The sequence below is a fragment of the Idiotropiscis lumnitzeri genome, chromosome 1, assembly GCF_059441095.1.
Source record: "Idiotropiscis lumnitzeri isolate Australia: NSW breed Sydney's pygmy pipehorse chromosome 1, RoL_Ilum_1.0, whole genome shotgun sequence".
In the NCBI taxonomy this organism is placed as follows: domain Eukaryota; kingdom Metazoa; phylum Chordata; class Actinopteri; order Syngnathiformes; family Syngnathidae; genus Idiotropiscis; species Idiotropiscis lumnitzeri.
In genome coordinates, this window is record NC_142391.1 from 13322892 (window position 1) to 13344092 (window position 21201).

Here is a 21201-nt window from a genome sequence, read left to right on the forward strand (position 1 = left end):
ATCCCAGCATCAATTTGAAAACATAATCTCACCTTCTTTGGAGCACTGTAGCAGGACATTTGCACCCACTTCTTTTTCTTGTTGATAAGCAAAGCAACAATGAGGAAGATGATGATGGCCAGGAGGAGACCTGCCAGTATCCAGGCGGCTGATTGGTAGATGAGGGCCATCTCTGTTTGGTTGGGGTAATTTTCACCCAAAATCGGCTCATCTGTGTTCAAAAACCAGCAGACGAATGTCAAACATCTATGCTGGATCGTCATGAAATTATGACAGAATTTTTCCAATTGCAAACAAAATCAGACAGCGTAATTCTGAGCAAAGTGAAATTTGAATATGATAAAAAGACCACATATTTTTGGGGGAAGACAGTTTGAGGACGATTGGTTTGGATCTCATCACTGTCAGGCGCAATCCTCTACAAAACCACTACACTCCAGAAACAAAATCAACCAACTGCTGCAGTTACCAACATCACATTGTTAAATCTGATATTTTACCTTTTATTGCTATCATATAATGTTGCACACCAACCTCAACACCATTCCCATTTTTAATCGCTAATTTAATTAGATTTTTTTTTAAAAATGCTCATTATTTTGTCATTGAGGATTACGCGGCTCAAATAATGGATATTTGGATCTTTAGAACGTCACAGCTATGTGACAGCTGCCAGGCGTGCCCATCAACGGCTGTGCTTGTGCCAAGACCCCAGAAGGAGAAAAGGATTTAATACTTAGCAAATGTTAACAACTGCCGTTTCATCATCTTCCAAAATTGTAAAAGTCATGAGTAATGCATTGACAAAAAAAGTTGAATAGACAAGTTCTTGCTGCACCAAAGCATTGCGCCTATACATTTTTAACAAAAGAGGCCTATTCAAATGTCTAAATCTAACTGAAATATTTTCGGTTGTTTTTGTCTTAAAAAAAAAAAAGACTTTAAATCCTGAGGCAATAATGCTCCTATGCAGTCAAGATGAGGTGGCATTGTGCGACACTTCTCACAGGTGAAGTGTCCCATATGAAAGAAAAAAAACAAAAAATGAACACGGGGATTGACCATTAGTATCGATTTGTTAAAAAAAAATTGCAATTGACAATATTTGGGTGTATGAGGTTTCCACCTGACAGTGACATATCCATGAATTGGTAGATGCTTTCAATCCCTTTTTCAGCAGTTATCAACCCACCCTACTCACACCGAGTTTCTCCCCGGTCAGATCTGTACATGCTATCACCACAAAAACAAAAATCCTCTTATAATATTCCATTTCACGATAGGGATACTTTTCACAGTGTTGGGGACCAGAACGGCCCGCCAAGCGTAAAAATCTGCATATAATTGACGCCCTTGAAATGCATTGGGAAAAAAAATACATGCATTTTTTTTCAACAAAAGATTCTTAGAAAAACATTAAAATAAAATGAATAAATAAATAAATGTGCAAACTATGCTATTCTTTTTTTTATAGTCCAATGACTAAATCAAGGTTATCGCAAGCAAAAGCAATACAAAGGTGTTGTTTAATGGAATAAAGCAGGTGTGGTGTTACCTGTGTCTGCAACAATGGGCGGTTCTGTGACAGCTGCGTTCCCATCACCCCGCCGCACACTTGTGGTGACCCTTGACTTAGGGACGACGGTGGACAACAACACTGGAGCAGATGTCGTCATTTCTTCCCAGACAGAAATAAAGCTTTTATTTTCAAAACAGCCATTGTAATGCAAAACCCAGCACACGTACAACCGTGTTATTGTTTCAACTCCCATGTGTTTCCGTGAATAGCTAGGAACTGTTCTCCCCGTTGGTTTTTATAAAAGACCTTATGTGAAAGCCAAATAATAAAAACAAAGGGCGCTCAAACGGCATATCAGGCCGAACAATGGGATCCTATGCCGAGCTTTTCCCCTGTAGGAAAAGCTGACGCGTAGCTTCCTGCGCTGCCACAGAGCGAGCGTTGCGGTCCGATTCAGCTGGGGACAGGAAACACGTGTGAATGTGCGGATGCTCGAGGAATGTTTTTGCTGGATTTGACTGCGTGTGTGTGTGTGTGTCACATGGAATGCTGCTGCGAACGATGGTGTTTGCCTATGCAGCGCCAGAATGGCTGGCTCTAACGAACTAACACATCTACTCACGCATTTTGAATCAGGCTTTCCCTCAGTCACGCCCTCTTTTTGGCAGGTACCGTTATGAATTATGACCCCCCCCCCATCAACAAGCTGTGCCTTGTTCTACGAGTACCGCTATTATGATCTTTATGTGTGGAAGTCTTCAACACGCCACTTTTAGATGTGCTAGACTGTCAGGACCAGTAAGACATTCTCTGCTGCAAGGCCTAAAAACTATCAGAAACACTGACGGACATTTGCAACCTGAAGTTTTAGATTTGCTTTGTAAAATTGGATTAATTTATTCGCAACATTCTATTCTCTTCATTTCTATTGTACGCACTGGATGTTAACATTTTTTTTTTCCCCAATCAGATTTCAGCCTAAAACAACGGCAACATTTTTCCACTTTTTGATTGGTTGGTCAGAGCAAGCCAAGTAAATCACATAACGAGATGTGCACACATTAAAACATACAATTCGCGTTTTTTTGTGTTTTCATGTTATCCGGATAACATATGTGGCACAATCGTGTGCTGTTGTCGTTTTGCATTATCGTTTCTACTGCATCGCTGTGATGTGATGGTGAAATCAATTGGTCACTTAACCCGGTTAAGTCCCCACTGAAGGTGCGGGTACTAAATGCATAGCACACCACAAACTTGACTTGATCATAACTAAGATTTGAATTGGTTGAAAACAATTAAGCCTTTGATGTTACATGGGACATGGGATGTCAAGCAAAACTCACCAAGACAATGCGGGCAGCACTGGCCCTTGCGCAAGACGGGCACCCTGCAGTTGGCAGGCGGGCAGCGCTGAGAGAAACATTGAATGGTGCCGTTGTTGCAGATGCAGCTGGTACAAGCGTTGGTCTTCCACGAGTCTCCTGCCAGCAGCACGTCGCCGTCGTTGGTGATGCAGTACTCCTGCTGGCTGGTGTTCACTGGCAGCAGCGGACTCTGTGTCTCCTCTGTGGATGCACGGAAACGGCGTTCAGAATTAGATAAGACGACTCTGTAGAAGTCAGTTTTGGTGACATGGGGGCAAGGCGAACTCAGAGAGGATTAATTAATTTAGCAAGCGTGAGAAGTCAAGACTAGAAGAATATATCAATTCAAGATGCTTCCCAAATGTCGAGTATAAACACGGAATTCCAGCAGGCAGATGTTTATTCAGTCTGAGGCCTCATCTGCATATCTCATCCAACTCTCTGGGGGACCAAGAGTCTCCTCCTCACCCGAGTCTTAGCTCAAGACTGCCCACCGTACGCATCCATCATAGGGCCTTGTCAGCGGAATGTGTATTATTCCCACATTCCTGGTGACCGGGATCACGTAAGGCCAAGCCTCTCGCAATCTGCTTTTGTGAAGGCATCGATAAGGCGGGACTGACATTTGGAAGGGGAAGCTAAGAGGCGCAGTCGTGCATTGCTGATTTGTAGGCTTGAAAGCTGTCGTGAATGAGACCTGAGCTGTAAATAAAGATCCCAGTATGGTTTTGAGTGAGTTATACGTGGGACGTCGTTGACTCTTTTGGGAGCAGCACAGATCGGACGAGATAAGTTGGAAAGAGATAGATGACAACAGCCACTCCTCCTTGTGTGTTGGCTGCAGGGTGAAAGGATCGCAATGTAAACCAAACTAACCACGGCTGTTTTTTTGTTTTTTTTCTGTATGCCTGACATAAAACTCTCATAGTCTAACATGCAAATTCCAAATCTCTTTTCACTCAAAATGACTCTCAACTCCAGTTATTCCCAATGCGACGTTGCAAATGATCCAATTTCACTTAATTTTTCTGTAATTTTATCAGTTTTGCCGATCCGAGCTGTGACCGTAAGGTGGTCACTACCTGCCGTGACGGCAATTCCCAAACCCTCTGACGTTGGGATGAAAATCAGCACCTCTAAATCAGAAACCATGTCCTCAGTCAGGAAAGGGAGGAGTGCCCTCTCTGGGTTGGGGATGAGATCCTGGTCCAAGTGGAAGAATATTCTACTTGGACTCTTATTCATGAGGGAGGTCAAGATGGAGCGTGAGATTGACAGGCGGATCCGTGCAGTGTCTGCTGTGATTTGGACTCTGTATCGTCTGTGGTGGTGAAGATGGAGCTGAGTGGAAAGGCGAAACTCTCAATTTGTCTAACCTACGGTCATGAGCTGTGGATTGTGACCAAAAGACAGAGATCGCGGATAAAGCGGCCACGATTAGTTTCCTACACAGAGTGTCTGGATTCTCCCTTAGAGATAAGGTTGAGATAAGGACACTTGCTCTTCTGCTAGATGCATACATAATTGACATTACATTTTTGTTTAAGATTAGGCCATGATGTTTTTATGGAGAAATACAAAATATGTTTGTTGGTTCTCTAAAAGTTGTGAAACACTGCTTCACTCAAGTCTTTTAGCAACTTACCTAGACACACATGACAACAGGTGTCCTGGTTCTTGGTGGGTGTCTGGCACAGAGCCGGAGGACAAACTTCAGTGTCGCAAAGGACGCGCCCCTGTCTACAAGTGCAACGTGTGCACTCATCCAAGTCCCACGTCTCCCCTTCCACGTAGAATTCCCCTCCAGGGGCTCTGCACACCACCATGTCCATCCCCTCCGGCAGACCACTACCTGACTCGTCTAAAGTGTTACAAGAGGAGAGAAATGGTCTCACATTCAGACATGTTGAGAAGCATGCAAACCCAGAGACCCGTCAAGCAGTAGCCTACAGCACTGGAAACTTTGTCCAGGTTGTGTTTTGACACTGGCTGACATATGCAAAGAGTCAGCATTCTGTCCTCGGCATGAAAAGTGTTATTTATTGCCAAAACAGCTAAGCAATTAACTTCTGCACGAGTATCTTGAAGCAGGTTTTAGGGAAATGGAGAAGGGCTAAACTTCCGAGGACAATTTTAAATTATACAAGGTCTTTGAATTAAATAAATCCATTATCACAAATATTTACAACTTAATTTGATAATCGATTAGGTGTCAATCGATGAATGGCTTAAGTTAGGCAGTATGCCAGGTAAATAAGGCAAACAAAACATTTGAAACAGTGAGGCTCTCCACAACTGCAAAATTACTACCAACTAGCGTTAACCAATCAAAACTAACCAATATCATCTATGTAAAGTCTGAATTCTTTGTCCGAAAATTGTACACCATCTCTTTGGATTTGAATTGCACCATTTCTTGACGTTTAATAGTTAGTTTTACCAAGTAATTGCTGAGATATGCATGACAACGTGCTGTCACATGACATTCCAACTGTGAGATCAGCATAAAAGATAAAATATGCTGAATGTGTATGTGTACCATGTGGGCAAGCAGTTCTGTATTAAATGTCTTGTGTGGAATTTGCATTGGCTTGCAAACTGCAGTTAAAACCATTCATGTTTGCTTTACCGAAGACTAAATTATCCTTTGGTGTGAATGTGAGTGGTTGTCAAGATGCGGTAATTTCGTGTCACACCTTCACACGTAGCACAACACTGGTCAGGCTTCATGACTGGATGAGAGCAGCTGGGCACAGGACAGGATATGAGCACACACATCTCCCTTCCGGAATGACAGTAGCAGTCACGGCAGCCATCGTGCCAGCTTTCGCCTTCCTCGTATCGGTTGCCATTTGAGGTAAAGCAAAAGCTGGGAAATGGGATGGGGGCGGTGGTGCTGGGGGAATGGGCATTCTCTGGATAAGAAAACATCAAAATAGACATTTGCTGTATGTTTGGAAGAGAAGTGACTCATTTGAGAGCAAGGAAAGAAGGAGAAACAAACTAAAATGTATGGTCTGATAGTGGATATTTACAAATACTGTTAAAGCATTAAGGTCGGTTCAAATTAAAAATTATCTTGAGATCTAAACTGTTGTGACAATTTCCCTCGAGGTGTCTAATAATCCTGATGTTTTACTTGCTTTTTGTCAAAACAAGCAAACATCCTTTTGCGTTGGACTGCTGACCTTCCAAAGCCACCAGTAGATGGATTTAACCCAGACTAGTTTTGAGTGCTAGTTGCAATCCACTTGGACCAAAAAGAGAGCTGAACTCAAATTTACCGGTTCAAGCACAAGTTGAGATGTGCCCTCTCTTTCAATTCCAATTTTTTTTTTCGGAAGGGCGGTTTGAGGGGGGGGGCATATTTAAATAAATAATTTACCATTATTGAATATTTTGAAAAACCACATAAAGACGTCCCCAACTCTTCAGGTTCGAATCAGTTTGTTTACAGTAAAAGTCTGTGAGTCTGTCTCTGTTTGTAAAGAGCCAGCAGCCAGTTACTCTAACCCGAGCATATCTTGGGGTTGAAATATTTATAACACAGCTAAAAAAAAAACAAATAAATAAACACTTACTGTAAAATGGAGTATAAATCAGTCATCTGGATTTTAACTTAGAGGTTGGGGGAATCTAATTAGACTTGCATCCATAGCTACTGGATAAAGCCAAATACCAACCAAAAGCCCAAAAAGGAAAACATTTAAGTCTCCGCAGAGGAGCAGCCAGAGGTCACAGGAAATCAAAAGTGCAGCTTTGTAGAACAAAGTCACCCATAGATTTTCTCCACGCTTCCATCCATTTACTTTTACACTGCCTTACAGTGGTTGAATTGTGTGCGTCAACGACAAGTGCTAACAATCTGACTGTGTATTTATTATCACGGAACATTCATGAAATCCCTTGTTCAGACCATTGGCGTGGCTATTTGCATCACGAAAGCTTGGCTGGCTCGTAAACTCACTTTGCTGAATGCAACACTCTTGCACCAACCACACATTTACAGTAGTTCAGATGATTGCAGGTGAAATGCGCATATAAACAAAGACATGACGGAACATTGCCAGCGTGTGAAATTTATCCAATGTGGTAATGATACACTAGAAGTAATTATCGCGGTCTCCTACAGAGCATTTCGCCAGAGACCACAAATCTCTGCCAAGCTGTACAATTACTAATAAAAAAGTGCTTTGTATACAGTTTGCATGCACACATACTGGGATGTAACGAAGGCTACGCATTATTTTTTGTAGATCATAATTTGCGCTTGCTTTTTATCATCGAATACTTCCAAATGTATTTACAGAAATTTAATGCATTGCGCCATGCCTTGACAAGGGCAATATTCAATTAGTGCTGTCAAGTGATTAATTTTTTTTAATCTAATTAATCACAAAAAAATTCCATGATTAATCACGATTAGTCATATTTTTCAACTACAATTTTTTACGAAGCTTATAACAGATATTTACTTGAATAATAGCTTGGAATTGATGCAAAATCACCAAATATGAAGTATATTTAATTCAAAGACTGTTCAAATTGATTCCTTTGATTCTTGAATCCGATCTAAATGGAGACATCTTTACAGGCATTTTTCTTCAAAACATTTTTTAAAACTGCGAACAAGCGCCCACAGTGTTGGTTTGTAAGGCCCAGTGGTAATTTGAACAGTGTTTTGTTCTGAGACGTGCTAAATATGTACAGCTAATATAGCTTAATATTTGCAAAGTATGCAAATTATTTAGTAAATCAATTAAAGATTAAAAATTATTAAAGTAAATCAAACTGAGTTAACTGAGTTAAAAAAATTTTGATTAATCACCTGAGTTAACGCTTTAATTTTGACAGCCCTAATATAAAATATATATATATATATATATATATATTTAAATTTATTTTTTATTGTGCGTTCTATTCTTAATTCTTAAGAGTGTGATACCTTTACACATGCAGATAGAGCATCCCTTCTTGTTCTGCTTGTAGCCATCGATGCAGTGCTTGTCGCAGGTGAAGGGGGGGCACTTGACACAGCGACACATCTCACAGCCATGCTTGTTGCGACTATGGGGCGACACACACACGCATTAGCCATGAAACACGAACACATGCACAAGTTTGAATGCGTATGTGTTGTGGCACACAGTGAAGACCAGATGCCGGGGTCTGGCATAATCGACATCTGGACCTGCTTTTCTTCATTTCTGTATTGGCTGCCTTTGAAGGAGGCCAAATAAAAAGACCAACATGGGAGATCCTTGCGGTTTGCACATCATACAAAACCAAGACGCATGCAAAATCCAATTCAGATGCTTTCAATTTAACCTGTTGCATCATTATTGCTCCTTCGGCCCCTGGCACTCTTAGTTAGAAGAAGCCTGAGAAGCAACACATAAGAGGCAATGAAGGCAATTGGATTAAGATTGGAGAGAGTCAGAAACAGTCAAAGCTAGGCTTTCTTGTCAAATTGAAGTGCATTTCTTGATTGAGACACAAGAGATGAAAGTATGGATCCAATTCTCAGGGCATGTTTGAATAATTAGAATTGAATACATGAAGCAAAAATACACCGCTTAATATCGACCTATTAAAACACGGACTAGCTCAAGCAAACAAGAAACATCACCTCAATAGTACGTTGAGTCTGTGATTCTCGCAACAACAGTTTGATACTTTTGACAATTGAACAACCACAAATATATCATATTATTATTACAATATTATTATCTACTTAATAAAAGTACAGTATAGGACTGGAAGTGGCAGCTCTTGCCTTTCACACAGATACTGTGTGGCGACGCCTGATGGGACAAGCCGACAGTTGAAACAACAACTTGGGAAAAAAAAATACTTTTTGTTTTCATGCTCATTCAAACAGACATGCCTTAAGATTGATTACAATCTGTGTGTAATGACTGCAACGTCCCATCCAATCTGTTCACAATTGCAGGGATCAAGAGTCTATCTCAGCTGACTTCAGACAACCACTTTCATTAACTATGTGGGAATTTACTGGAACGTATGCCGGCTAATGACATATGCAATAAGACAGAATTATTAAAAGAAAATCATTTGACGTATTCGACATTTTGCAATAGCGTGACAGTGTTTACATTCAGGTTTCAGTTGGACTTTTCCATTTATTTCATAATATGTGATCACATATTGTAAAGTTTGATAAATATTTGGTGTTCCCATCATTGTGTCTCATCTTGCATTCGCCAAAACAGCGTTCATCCATTTTTCGGTTGGACTAATTTTAAATCCATCTGCTTTGGAATACAAACTGCTAGCTAGTGCTAAGCTAGCTGGTGTATTGGGCACTTAGAGACGGCCTTCCACCCCTGACTACGTGTGTGAAAACACCCCCATTGATGTGTAAGCTCAGGGGAGTGCTTTTAAAAAGATATCAAATATTATAATAATAATTTGTTGAATCAATTGATGTCTACGATGCACGCTATTGCCATATTCATGAATGTAATACGATGGTATCCTCCACACATGTACATTGAGCTCAAAATCCGTCTGCCTGCGGCGAGATCAAATCAACCAAAATCGCGTTACACCACCTTTTACCTGGTCTAAGGTCTCGTCCACTTTCTGTAATAGAAAATGCCCTCCCCTTAGTCCACGTGTCAACTTGCACATGGACTGAGCGCAATCTTTTAAAGCTGCTTAAAGAAAAATAAAATAAAACAGCTGCTTTTCAACGATGGACTGGGAACTAACTTCTGCTGTTGTTCCAACTCATCCTTTCCCCTCTCAGACATCACATACAGATATTGAATCAAGCCCTTCTTTAACTACAGAGCCACCGTGGGCGTTTTTGGGATACCAAAACAATCCCAAAGTGTATATATTGCACAATACACTTTTATTCTTGTGCGTTTTTGATTGTGGTGTGGCGAGAACGCTTCTACATATTTGATGGATTTGGACGGGTTTAAGAGGAGAGTTGTCGTGAGAGATGAGAGGCCAAAAAGGATCTCACAGTACACGCAGATTTAGAAACCGGCCCTGACCACCATAGTCAATACTTTTAATTTGAGCTCAAACCCATGTAGAAATAGACTGCTTCACTGGCATTCTTTACTAAGATAAGAATTCTTTTTTTAACTTGAGCGGTTTACACGTAATCTGTGGTTTTGGGTTTGGGGCGGGAAATAGCTAAATGTTGATGCACTTGTGAGACCTTAACCCCTTGGAAGCCTGCATTAACCTCAGGTCGCTCTGCTTGAATGAAGTGCTTTGTTCACCACTTTGTTCAAGTGCCACATTATACACTGCTCAAAAGGCCATATTTCACTACAGTAAAATAATTCATGAGCCTATAATTTAGCATTTATTGTTGGATAATACAATAATCCCACTGCACTACTATGCGCATATATATGTTGAAAGAAAACTGTCTATTTTTTTCTCCTCCAGGAATTGCAGTCCATAGTGCACTGTGGAGAATAATTAGCCCATTGTGTAGCTGTCTTTCTATTTTACTCATGATCATATTCATAGCCTGTTTAAAGCCTGTACATATCTGTAGAAATAGACACTCATTCACAATTGCTCACTGACGGCACACAAGTGTGCTAAGAGCCCCGGTTGGGAAGTGATGTAAAATGTTATTAATTATGTACTTTTGGTTAGACACAATCTGTCTTTCATTGCCTTGTATTTGTCACGTGTAATCCAAATCGAATCTAATGTTTTAGCCAATGCAAAACACTAAAAATCATCATTATAAATCTAAATATTTTATCCACACAAATGTTATGAATTATGGTCGTTTGCTTGAATGGTGGTGTCTGTCAATCTCAAAATGAATAAAACACCTTTCACTTTCATCAGTGATGAACAAAGTAGTAATACATTTGGTTTTGACTATATGGTACAAATAATGACTTTATCCGATGTCCCAGACAGTTTATGGCAACAACTATTGAACTTTTTGAACCAGTCAAAAACAAATATGACAAATGAGTTGAGCTGGATTATGTGTGTGTGCGTGTGTTTGTGTGTACTCACACAAATCCATAGGGGCAGGTCTTGGTGCAGGTCAAAGGTCGGCACCTGGGTATGGGAATGTTACATTCGCACACCTCACAGCCAAAGTCATCCCTTTCGTATCCCATGGGGCACTGCCGGGAACAATATTTTCCCAGATCAGGGCAGGAGTCATCTGAAAGAGTTGAAAGGGAGGTCAGCTGATTACAGGCAAGTCATCCATCAGAGGTGTAGGTAGCAGTTACTATGGGCTAGCTCAAAGGCTACATTCCTGGGACATAATTCGTCGCCATGGATACAGACAAGTTGGGATGTACATGAATCTGCATACAAAGCTGTCAAAGCCATATATCTCATTATCCCTCCGACATCACTTACACAAGAATATTTGCAGTTGCAGATTTCCGAGTACTCCGGTTTCCTCCCACATTCCAAAAACACACATGGTAGGTTAATGGTACACTCTAAATTGTTCCGAGGTGTGATTGATAGTGTGAATGGTTGTTTGTCTATGTGTGCCCTTCAATTAGCTGGCAACAAATTTGGGCCAACTGCCCGGACACAGCTGGGATTGGCTCGTGCATGCTCGCGACCCTCGTTAGGAGAAGCAGTTCGGATAATGGATGGAAAGTGTTTAAAATTGGGAAAGAAATTGCACAGACTCTTTAAAAGCCTCTTTTCACATGCTAACAATTTCAGGCCCCAGAAGGCCACTTAATCCTCATGTCACTCCCTTAATCTGTTATTACATACTGTAAATCGACATGTTTGAGAAATTCCATGATACTTGAAGCAATTTTCGTCCAACGTAAAGCGACTAAAGCGAACTTACTATTAAGACACTGGCAGAGCAGACATCCATTGATGTCTTGATAGAAGCCATAAGGACAGTCGTTTGCAGAAAGGCTGCAATTTTCCAGAGGAGGACACAGCATGGGGCTGACTGTTTCATAGGAAGGTTCTGGAGAAAGAAAATTGAGATGGATGGGACACAACATCAAACATTTGAAAAAGCAACAACTGCAATATTGCATTAGTTCTATTGGTGCTGCCAGAAAGTCTTTTTTTTTTTATTTTAGTACGAACTTTAAATCTGAATAATTGCCGATAAATATAGAGCAATTAAACTGGAGGGGCACACAGTGAAAGGTATGCCGGGGATGAGATGAGAGCAAAGAGACATAAGACACACATATGGTTGTGAAGTCTTGTCAAACATCTCCTGCCACGCTCAAGTGGGAGGAACAGTCCAATGAGTTGTAACTAATTATACTCACACACACAAAAAAAAGGGGATCCACTTCAATTATGCAGCCCTCCTGTTTTTAAAGTGCTCTATGATGTGCCTCACACACAGGTGGGTCTCATTTTGGGGGGCAAGAGTAATAAAAGGGACACAAAGAACCCCGTCACTCGAAGAATTCTCTGTGGCCTCCATTTTAATGAGCCCATGCCGACATTGCCCCTGGAGAAAAACTGCAGGGTTGCAGGAGCCTCCAACGTGCTCACGTCAAGTCTTTACCCATATCTGTGCAGGGTTCCATGATGAGAAACACACATTTCACGCACTACTCCGTGTACCTTCACAGAAGGGGCAGCACTCTCCGGGTATCTTGACCGGATTCTGGCAGCTTTGTTTGCAGGCCATGGCCGTGCAGTGCGGCTCGCCGTCCACACACTGGCAGAAGGTGCAGTCGTCCTCTTTCCATTGCTCCTCGTGAGCTCGCAACTTGTTGTTCACCCAGCAACTGGCCTTTGTGCTGTCCACGGACAGTAACTCCACATCTGGAGAGATGTTGAGCAGGAGAGCAAAGAAAATTGGTAAAAACTCATTCCGATTTATGTGGTGGTTTGCTTTGGCGACCTCGGATTGAGATTAAAACTAATGCCGCAGTCCAATGTATATTGTGTGCCCCTACTGTAAGTAGAAGCAGGGAATATGATACTCCAAGAGAGAGCTAATAAGAAAAGGAAACTGGCCAGACACCAAGAGCTATGAAGAAGACGCTGTTGGATTTGGATGACTTAGGTTCCTGACTTATGAATGGATTTATCTTGAATGAGGGCTTGGAATGCGGCTGTTTCATCATACGTCCCTGACATCGTTTCAACTTGATGGGGGAAACAGTTCCAAACGCTCGGCTGTGCTGAAAGCTAGCATGGCGAAGGTCAGTCATAATTTGACTACAAAGCAAAAAGAAGTAAAGATGTATAGTCCAAAAGGTCTTTATCAGGAGGTTTTGTGACGGTTTGAGATCTTTCTGCTGTAAGTCTGAGATGATGTACTGTACTATAGTTTGTGCTTGGGCTTGATAAATTAAACGTTTTTGCTTTTGATACACAACTTGTTGGCTCCACAAAAACGTTACAACAGTGAAGCTCTCTCACAGCATTTCCATTGCTTTCAGGGGCTCCATTTTTTTTTTTCATCAAATATTTCTTCAATGGATGACCCTATAAATGGCCATTCCGTTTTTAGCGCTGTAGCGCAATACTAACTCTGGTATGTTAATTTCCCTAGTTGGCAACTTTCTTCCAATGCGACCTGCTCCAGCTGGAGTCGCTGAATTAGGTGTGAAAGAAACTTATTAGTATAAGTTAGATCCGTAAATGAGGAAGCCATTTTTTTCCAACTTTGATGTCCCCTCTCTCACGTCCCATTTTTACACAGCTCACAGTCCTATTACTACTGCTACTGTTTGCAAAATCATGATTGGCATAAAGTGGTCCTTCAAATCATCAAATTTGTCTTTTAAGAAATGTTATGACAGAATTTCACTTGCAGTTCCTAGTTGTGATTGTGTAAATTTCATATCCGTATATATGCAGTTTCCACTGTTTCAAAGTACTAGTGGGTCGCCAAATAACCTCCTTTGTTAAATGTGTGATCATGAAACTTTAGTATTTTGATGCTGCTATTTTATGAAGCACTCATGTCGTATTAGAATTCTACCCACAAAGGAGAAAAAAAAAATTCAAAAGTAATTGGCAGTAAACGCTCCGTCCCAATTCCGCAGCTGTCCAGCCAATTCCCTCACAAAGCTCCCTTTCTGCATTTTGTTACTATTTTCTGTTTTCATTATCCCATTTTCGTTGTATCTGCATTATACAATGGTAATAAAGGCTTTCTAACGGATTCCATTTCTGTTCAATCTTTATGTACAGCGCTTGCGCTGTACAGTAGATACAGTTGGGCGTCTCCATGATTAAGTCATGCAAGTTGAAGTACACTTGGACCTGTTCAGTAAAACTGAATAGTTAACATTAAGCCAGATCTGGATCCTTTGATCACTTTGCCATTAACTGGACGACTGAGGTAATTGTAAAGCTAATACGAAATTAGTCATAAGTAATTCCAGAAGAAATTAAGTGAACTTTAAATCACGATGCTTTTTCCAGCCAACAGAAAGTTGACATACCACCTTATTCCAAATGTGAAAGTGCTGTGTGCATGCAGTCCATTAAAGTTGATTTCAATCATTATAATGCACTAACATTGTTTATTTTGCCTGAATTTTTTACAGTAATGCTTTGAATCTTGATTACGGTAGTTTGTTTCCAGTAATAAGTAGCAACTACAAAAATGCTGTTACAGTCCAATTGCATCGGGGTCAAGTGACCACATCGATGCACCCAATAACGCAACACCGACTGCGCTGACAGAGTTGTTTATGATTGTTCGGTCTTGGTGGAAGCCAGCGATATGCTGTGTGCCATTCTAGATGACAGACGACTTTATTTTTTTTAATAAAGTCATTGATCGAAAGCCTGCATTTGATACTTATTTCAAGAATAAACTTCATTTAGGAGGTTATGATTTTCATTTTGTCTATTCTCTATGAAAACCTACCAATGCAAACAGGGCAGCACTCGCCCTCGGGAATGTAGAAGTTCTCACAGTCAAGCTCAGCGCACTCTGCCTTGGAGCAGAAGGAGATTCCTCCTCGGCACTGGCACAACCAGCAAGGGTCCATGCGGTACACTTCACCATCAGAGAACTCCTTTCCGTTGTGGACACACTTAGGGGAGACTAAAGAAGAAAAAAATTTAAAATGTAATTAACCTTAAAAAGCCCCTCAGCAGTTTCTCTAGGTGAAAAGCCATTTTCATCACCGGCGCAGAACACAAAAAAATGATAGTCCTCTGTTGGCACTCATCGAAACCAACTGGCACTGAGGGACAGAATGATGGCTGAGGTTAACCATATGGGTTGGCATGGTGTGTTAGACAATGGTGCAAAAGAGACGGGGAGATCTTTCAGAGGGATCTGTCAAGCATTGAAAGAGTGTCAGCCGCTTGCAAAAGAAAGCAGAAGTGGTTCTGAGGTTTTGGCAGAAAGTGAGCTTGTGTGCTGGTGGCAGGTGGAGTCAATCAATCCTCTCGACTACAATATAACATTTCTTCTTTGTTACACATGAATCATCCGAGTCTCATGCCCCCAAAAAAGTATCAGTGAAGATTTCCAAACCAAGTTGGTGGTGATGAAAAGTTGGGTGACTCATCATCGTATGACCTAAATTAAACACATAGCAACCACCATCAGATACAGATGATGCATGTGGGAAAAGACCATTTGCAGTCACAGAGGCTTCGCCGAACGACTTGAATTGAACGGAACTTAACGATACTGCTTAGTGGAGCTTTAAAGCCTAAATAACTGACCTGTACTTGCCTCCACATTTTGGCACCCTATAATTAGAAAGCCACCACATAACCTTTTGAAATCATTGGTGGGTTGTCAAGGTGCTGTCATGTCACAATATTTACAAAGCAGACACTAAAAAGCTAAATGAGTATTAAACATTGACAGTCATCATACGAATCCCAAAGATAAAGTACGATAATGTTAAGCTCATGGTTCTGCATGTTTGTCAAAATTGTCGCAAACTCAAACTGAGCACCCTGAGAGCAATTAATATGCTGAGCTCACCCGTGTTGCTCAACACCCATGTAAAATTTGGGGAAAAAACGGGTCTTGTCCAGAACATCTGCTCCCGAAGCTGAGTACATGGGATGCCGAAGTCGTGCCAACTTAATTGTCAGTCCTCAGCAGGCCTACCACAAACAAACACAATCATGAGTAACTTCTGTACGCCGCCCAGTTTGCTCTTTTTCATCTAATCACACGCACGCATTCCTTTCCAGCCAACAATGGCACAACTCTGAAAACAGGTGGAACTTGGTGTCACTGCGGCGTCAGACCCGGACTAACCTACAGCCAAGTGGGACAAACTCAGAGCCAAGTGGCCAATGGAAACATGCGGGTCATTCCAACTGCGGAGACAATGTGACAATGAGAGCATGTTGTGTTTAATTCTAGTCCCTGGCATGGCCTTGGTCCCCAGAGGTTTTTGGGCAGTACTTGAGGACCTTTTATAGACGTTTTCATTGTCATTTACAGTAAAACCCCTTTTGATTTAGCATGTTATGCAACAACATGGCTGGGTTCACTGTGGTTGTAATAAAGGCAACAATAGAGGAAAAATTAGGGCTATTATCTAGATAGATCTCGACAGAGATGATCGGTGACAGCAAGTCTTGGTGCCCGTCCTCGTCAATGTCCCCGTCTATTGAACTTTGCGTCACCAAGCTCAGGCATGCATGGCTAACAGACAGTAGGGGCTGCACAAAAGGCATCAAGCCTTACACCCAAAGAGCAGCAGACACTTGTTATCAAAACACTGATCCCATGGCCCCCACGGCTGCCATTCAGCCCCCGCCAGCCTGCCGGACTCGATTACCCTCCCGACTGGCAGAATGAAGCACATAAAAAGCATTCCCATCAATGAACTGTTGAACCTTTTCCCCCTGGACGTGTGACCAGACAGAAACCCTTTGACACTGCACTTCTGTTGAACAAATTCATAGCCTAAGCACTTTTCTGGTCACTGGGCTTGTTAAGTCCATTAATTCCAGGACATGGCATCCATTTATACATGTGGAAGGGCCAGAATGGGAATTTGTTCTGTTGGTAAAACAGTGAATATTTGTTGAGAGTGCAGAGTAAACAGAGCACTCGCACAGGTCCCCTCCCAGCCTCGTTGGATCTCTTGGGGTCTGAAACATGAAACGGGATTTGGAACTTCAATTTGAGTGTCCAGCAGTGTTGTGATGCTGGGCTGCTACAAGGCTTTGAAAAAGAAAAAAATCTGCACAAACAGCAGGAAAGTGATCCAAGACACTCATTGTATTTCCTGGATGAGCATTCTATTAATACTGTTAATTGCTTGACTCATTCGTCTTTGTCAGCTCAGTTTAGTTGACCAAAAGACTGATTACAGACCTTTTCGTTTACAGCCTGACATCATAAGACTTGTGTTGCGTGATTAATATTTATTCTCCACATGCTCTGAGATCATATTCTTGCTCATGTGTTTACCTTGCTGAATAATTTTAAGAATTCATTGGCTCAATAGCTGCGGCCAAAGGTTCGGCTTGCATGCTATTTGTCTCAAATCTTATCTTGAAAATAATTTAGTGAACTATAGGCATAGGATAGGATTGTCTAAAAAACGTACATGGACATACGCACAGGATATTATCACGGTCATCACAGATACGTTTAAATACAGAGTGTTCCATCTTTTTCTATCGACAACTTCTTTTTCTTCATATATTTTAGTGGGGATAAACCTCTATTTACTGTAATCAGCAACTGTGTGTCCTTTAAGGGATAAGGACCATGAGGGAATAATTGCCTTCAAGAAGGAGATGAATCTCTCACCTCCCGCGCCATAACCATAACCCCCAGTGGGAGAGCAGTCAGAACCGTTTGTGTATTGTGCAGTTGGGTGGAATCACCTTTCTGGCACTCAAAGACATCACAGCAGTCTCCAGGCTGACCACTGGCCTTGCTGAGTGGCACAGCACGCTGTCCACTTGGGCAGTTGGGCTGGCGGCAAGCCCCAAAATCACAGGTGCACTGGGGTGGAATAGAGGGGCAGCAACCAGCAGGAGGTGTGTAACTCTTGGTCAAGATTGAGCCTTTTGGGCAGGATGACACCTGGAGAGCAGGACAGGTAACGCCGGCACATCTTAGCTCATCTGAAATGGACACACACGAAGACGCAGGAAGGGGTAAGCATGAATGATTAGTATGAAGGGCACAAACATTTTAAATATTTGTAATTAACTATTATCCAAGATCTTGTTCCGGTTGATAGGCGTCTTGTGGCTTTTGCAACTTGCGATCTATCTTCACCCTTGCACATTTACCAGTTGAATCCAGCTAAGTCTATGGAGTCATGCATTGTGATATGGGCTAGGCAGAGATGCCTTCCTTGTGGGAGCGGCCAAGGCAGTATAAGAATAGGAACCATTTTGGACAGAGTAGGCCTTCTTTTGTATCTGGCAGAAATATGCTCCACGGCTGTGTGTTGATGTTTCTGGCATCAATTGAATAGTTCAGCTGTGAATACACAGTCTTCTGGTAGTTAATGTTAGCATAGCGGGCATTAAAAAAAAAACACAAGGACCAGCAGAGTTTCGTGGGAAACCTTTGGTAATAGATTTTGGTTTGGTATGTTTGATCATGGCACTGACGATGTAGTGGTACTGACTTTGGTGCTGGCAGTGTTTGGTTGAGTGATGGTGTGAATTTGAAAGTGAATGGTGTCTGTCTCTTTATGTGCCCTCTGCAAATGACTGGCCAACAGTCCTGGATCCGAAACACATAATTACAATATCTGGTGAGTTTTTTACTATCAACATTTTTTCAAAATGTGGCCATGTATACTTTCACCTTTTTGATTAAGAAAAATCCAGATTTACGATAGACTGGAAGTTGGAGGCCAATTAATGAACGTACGACCACATAAACCCACTCTGATCAAATGGCAAAGGTAGTAACACCAAGAGCCTCTTGTGAGCTTACATGTATAAGTATAAATGTGAGGTGTGTTGGTGCTCTCACACCTCCTACTAAATCAAGCGACTCCACAAAGTCGCCTCTCCCATTCCGGCTAAAAACTAAAGTTCACACCGCCATCCAATACAAACGCAACGCACAGTCATTAGATCCCCACTTCAGTCTGTGACAGGTTTGCGGCATCCTGTCAGGGAAATGCGTGCGCTACTTAAGACGTGACAAGAGCAGGCCCCTCGCATACTCTGTCAAAGGGGTCTCGGATCCCACCCAGCATGACTGGACTGGATCACAATCCAAACAGCTCCTCAACAGAGCTTTTCTTCTTCTCCGTACTCCGCTTCACTTGGCATGTGTTGGTCTATACATTCACCAGAGCCAACATAATAGCTCTGATACCCCTTGTTAAGGGGGAGGTGGAAGCAGGGCCACTGCAAATCTGGGCAAAGGGGCTGAAAGGGTGTATTTGGGAGGCTGTTCAGGAAAAGAAAAGTGGAAGGCCTCTCTGCACCAACATTGTTCGAGAACAGAACCTACCTTACCAAGATTGGATTACCCTAACCAAAGGGACATCACATCTATCCTGGTTCTCGGTGCTATGGTAATGTATACAACATTGGCAGAGAGTCGGATGGGGAGCACAGACTCATGTTCTGTCCACTGTCAATCACTTCACAAAGCAATTTCACAGATCCGCTCCTGCTCGTATCGTACATAAGCACTTTGCACGTTGAAAGGCAATCTGCTGTAGCAGCTAGAACAGAGGTGATGGATGAAGGGAATCCAATAATTGCTCATTTAAATCATTACTGACTTTGCAAAGCCTGGAGAGTGTCAATAAACAACGGAATTAAAATCCAGAATACTTGACAATATTTGCCTGCATGTACCGGATACAGTTTGTGAGGGAAGTTAAATCCAGCACGTATCATTGGTGCAACATCTGAAAATATGTCTCATTCCTGATATTCAAAGAACCATGAGAGAGGCTCTCTGAACTTTGCTAACGAAATCGGGCAGCAGAATGGGTTAGTAAGGACATTTCCAGACCCAAACCCTGATGACCTCAAACCTATAACCCCTCAGTCTATTCTCAATCATTCCAACTTTAAATAAATATTTTTTTAACCTAAAAGTCTTGTCACATTGCATTTAAGGAGCTTCTTCGAAAAGTTGATTTCTTTATTTAGAATGGCGTGGAGGGTATGGAAAGATGAAATTAAAGATTGTGAAAAGACTTTTATTTTTTGGGCCTTTGGTAAATACTCCAGGAGCGTGATTTATCTTGACTGTACCATTTATTCAGGCAGCACGGGAAAAGAGAGAACTGCCACAAAGCTCTCATTGAAAGGCGAGAAAGCCCCGTATACTTTGAATTTTGGCCTTATTCCTATAGTGGAGGTAAATAAATGTCTTGGACACTGTGATTGGATTCCCGGCAATGAGGTCTAACTCTGTCTGCCACTCATGGTTTCAAGACTGGTTTTGCATATTAAAAATTCATGTGGCGCTAAATCATGGAAAATAATCTAGAATGATCTCGTCCTGCACTGAAAAACACTTTCGATGTATTGTATGTCTCCTAGAGAATGTTGATTACGCTTTCACGCTGATAATAGCTGGGGTTAGAGTGCACTGGGAAAAGCAGCTGTCAGACACGCTATTGTCATTCAAATGAACAGAATAAATAGAATCCATTTGCAAAACCGTCCGTCACTTGCACGTCTAATTGATATCAATTTCTGCCTGGCACATTTTCTAGCACAATAGAGGATGGGAAAAGTCAACAGCAAATGGATTTTGCGCTGTTTGTGTTCTCTCACTGAGCATGGATGGCTCTAATTACAACCATTTTTCGTATTATAATAGTGGCCGTACTCCTGTTTGCACAGACACAAAGGGCCTGATTTGGTATGCATGATTAAGTGTCTCAGACAAAATCACATTTTGTGCCTTTGTTCAACACCAGACTGGCAAAGAAGAATAGAAAACATTACGCCAGAATGCAAGAAAGCAGCAAAAATTAAAAATAAACCGGTTCACCACTCACAGGCATGCAGAGAGATATCTGAAGCTGGTCTTGAAGGTGCTCGGATAAGAAAATTGCGCCGTTACCACGGAATGAGGTCTTTTGTCAACAATGCTTATTTCTGGCATCTGAGCAGCTCACTGAAGAAAGAAAAACATCTCCTTTCTAAATGTTTTTTTTTCTTCACTCCAAATCAGGGCACAAGGCAAGCAGTCTTTTCCCCAACCAGAACGCTTCAGCCAGGCAGAGGAGACTTGTGTTGACAGCCTCCGTTTACTCATGGAAAAAGTGCACAATGCGAGTTCTGTTCACCAACTGACTTTGGAACCAAGTCAGCGGAGAACAACACTGTCTCAGTGCAGCTGCCCTTCGTGGATTTCGGGTCTATCCCAACGTACTATAAAGTTGCTCCACA

The 21201-nt window shown here is 41.8% G+C and overlaps 1 protein-coding gene across 1 annotated transcript in view; it reads right to left on the reverse strand.

The window, feature by feature from the left end:
* The window catches only part of LOC148343291 (cysteine-rich motor neuron 1 protein), a 32679-nt gene that overhangs the window by 2663 nt on the left and 8815 nt on the right, over nucleotides 1-21201 (reverse strand). The window contains exons 4-14 of the mRNA XM_088318355.1: nucleotides 17695-17937; nucleotides 14744-14923; nucleotides 12475-12678; nucleotides 11726-11854; nucleotides 10915-11068; nucleotides 7832-7953; nucleotides 5583-5801; nucleotides 4532-4747; nucleotides 2866-3087; nucleotides 1556-1678; nucleotides 33-211 (exon numbers count right to left, since the gene is read on the reverse strand). Coding sequence (XP_088174481.1) covers nucleotides 33-211; nucleotides 1556-1678; nucleotides 2866-3087; nucleotides 4532-4747; nucleotides 5583-5801; nucleotides 7832-7953; nucleotides 10915-11068; nucleotides 11726-11854; nucleotides 12475-12678; nucleotides 14744-14923; nucleotides 17695-17937 — 1991 coding nt within the window. The remainder of the gene's footprint in view (nucleotides 1-32; nucleotides 212-1555; nucleotides 1679-2865; nucleotides 3088-4531; nucleotides 4748-5582; nucleotides 5802-7831; nucleotides 7954-10914; nucleotides 11069-11725; nucleotides 11855-12474; nucleotides 12679-14743; nucleotides 14924-17694; nucleotides 17938-21201) is intronic.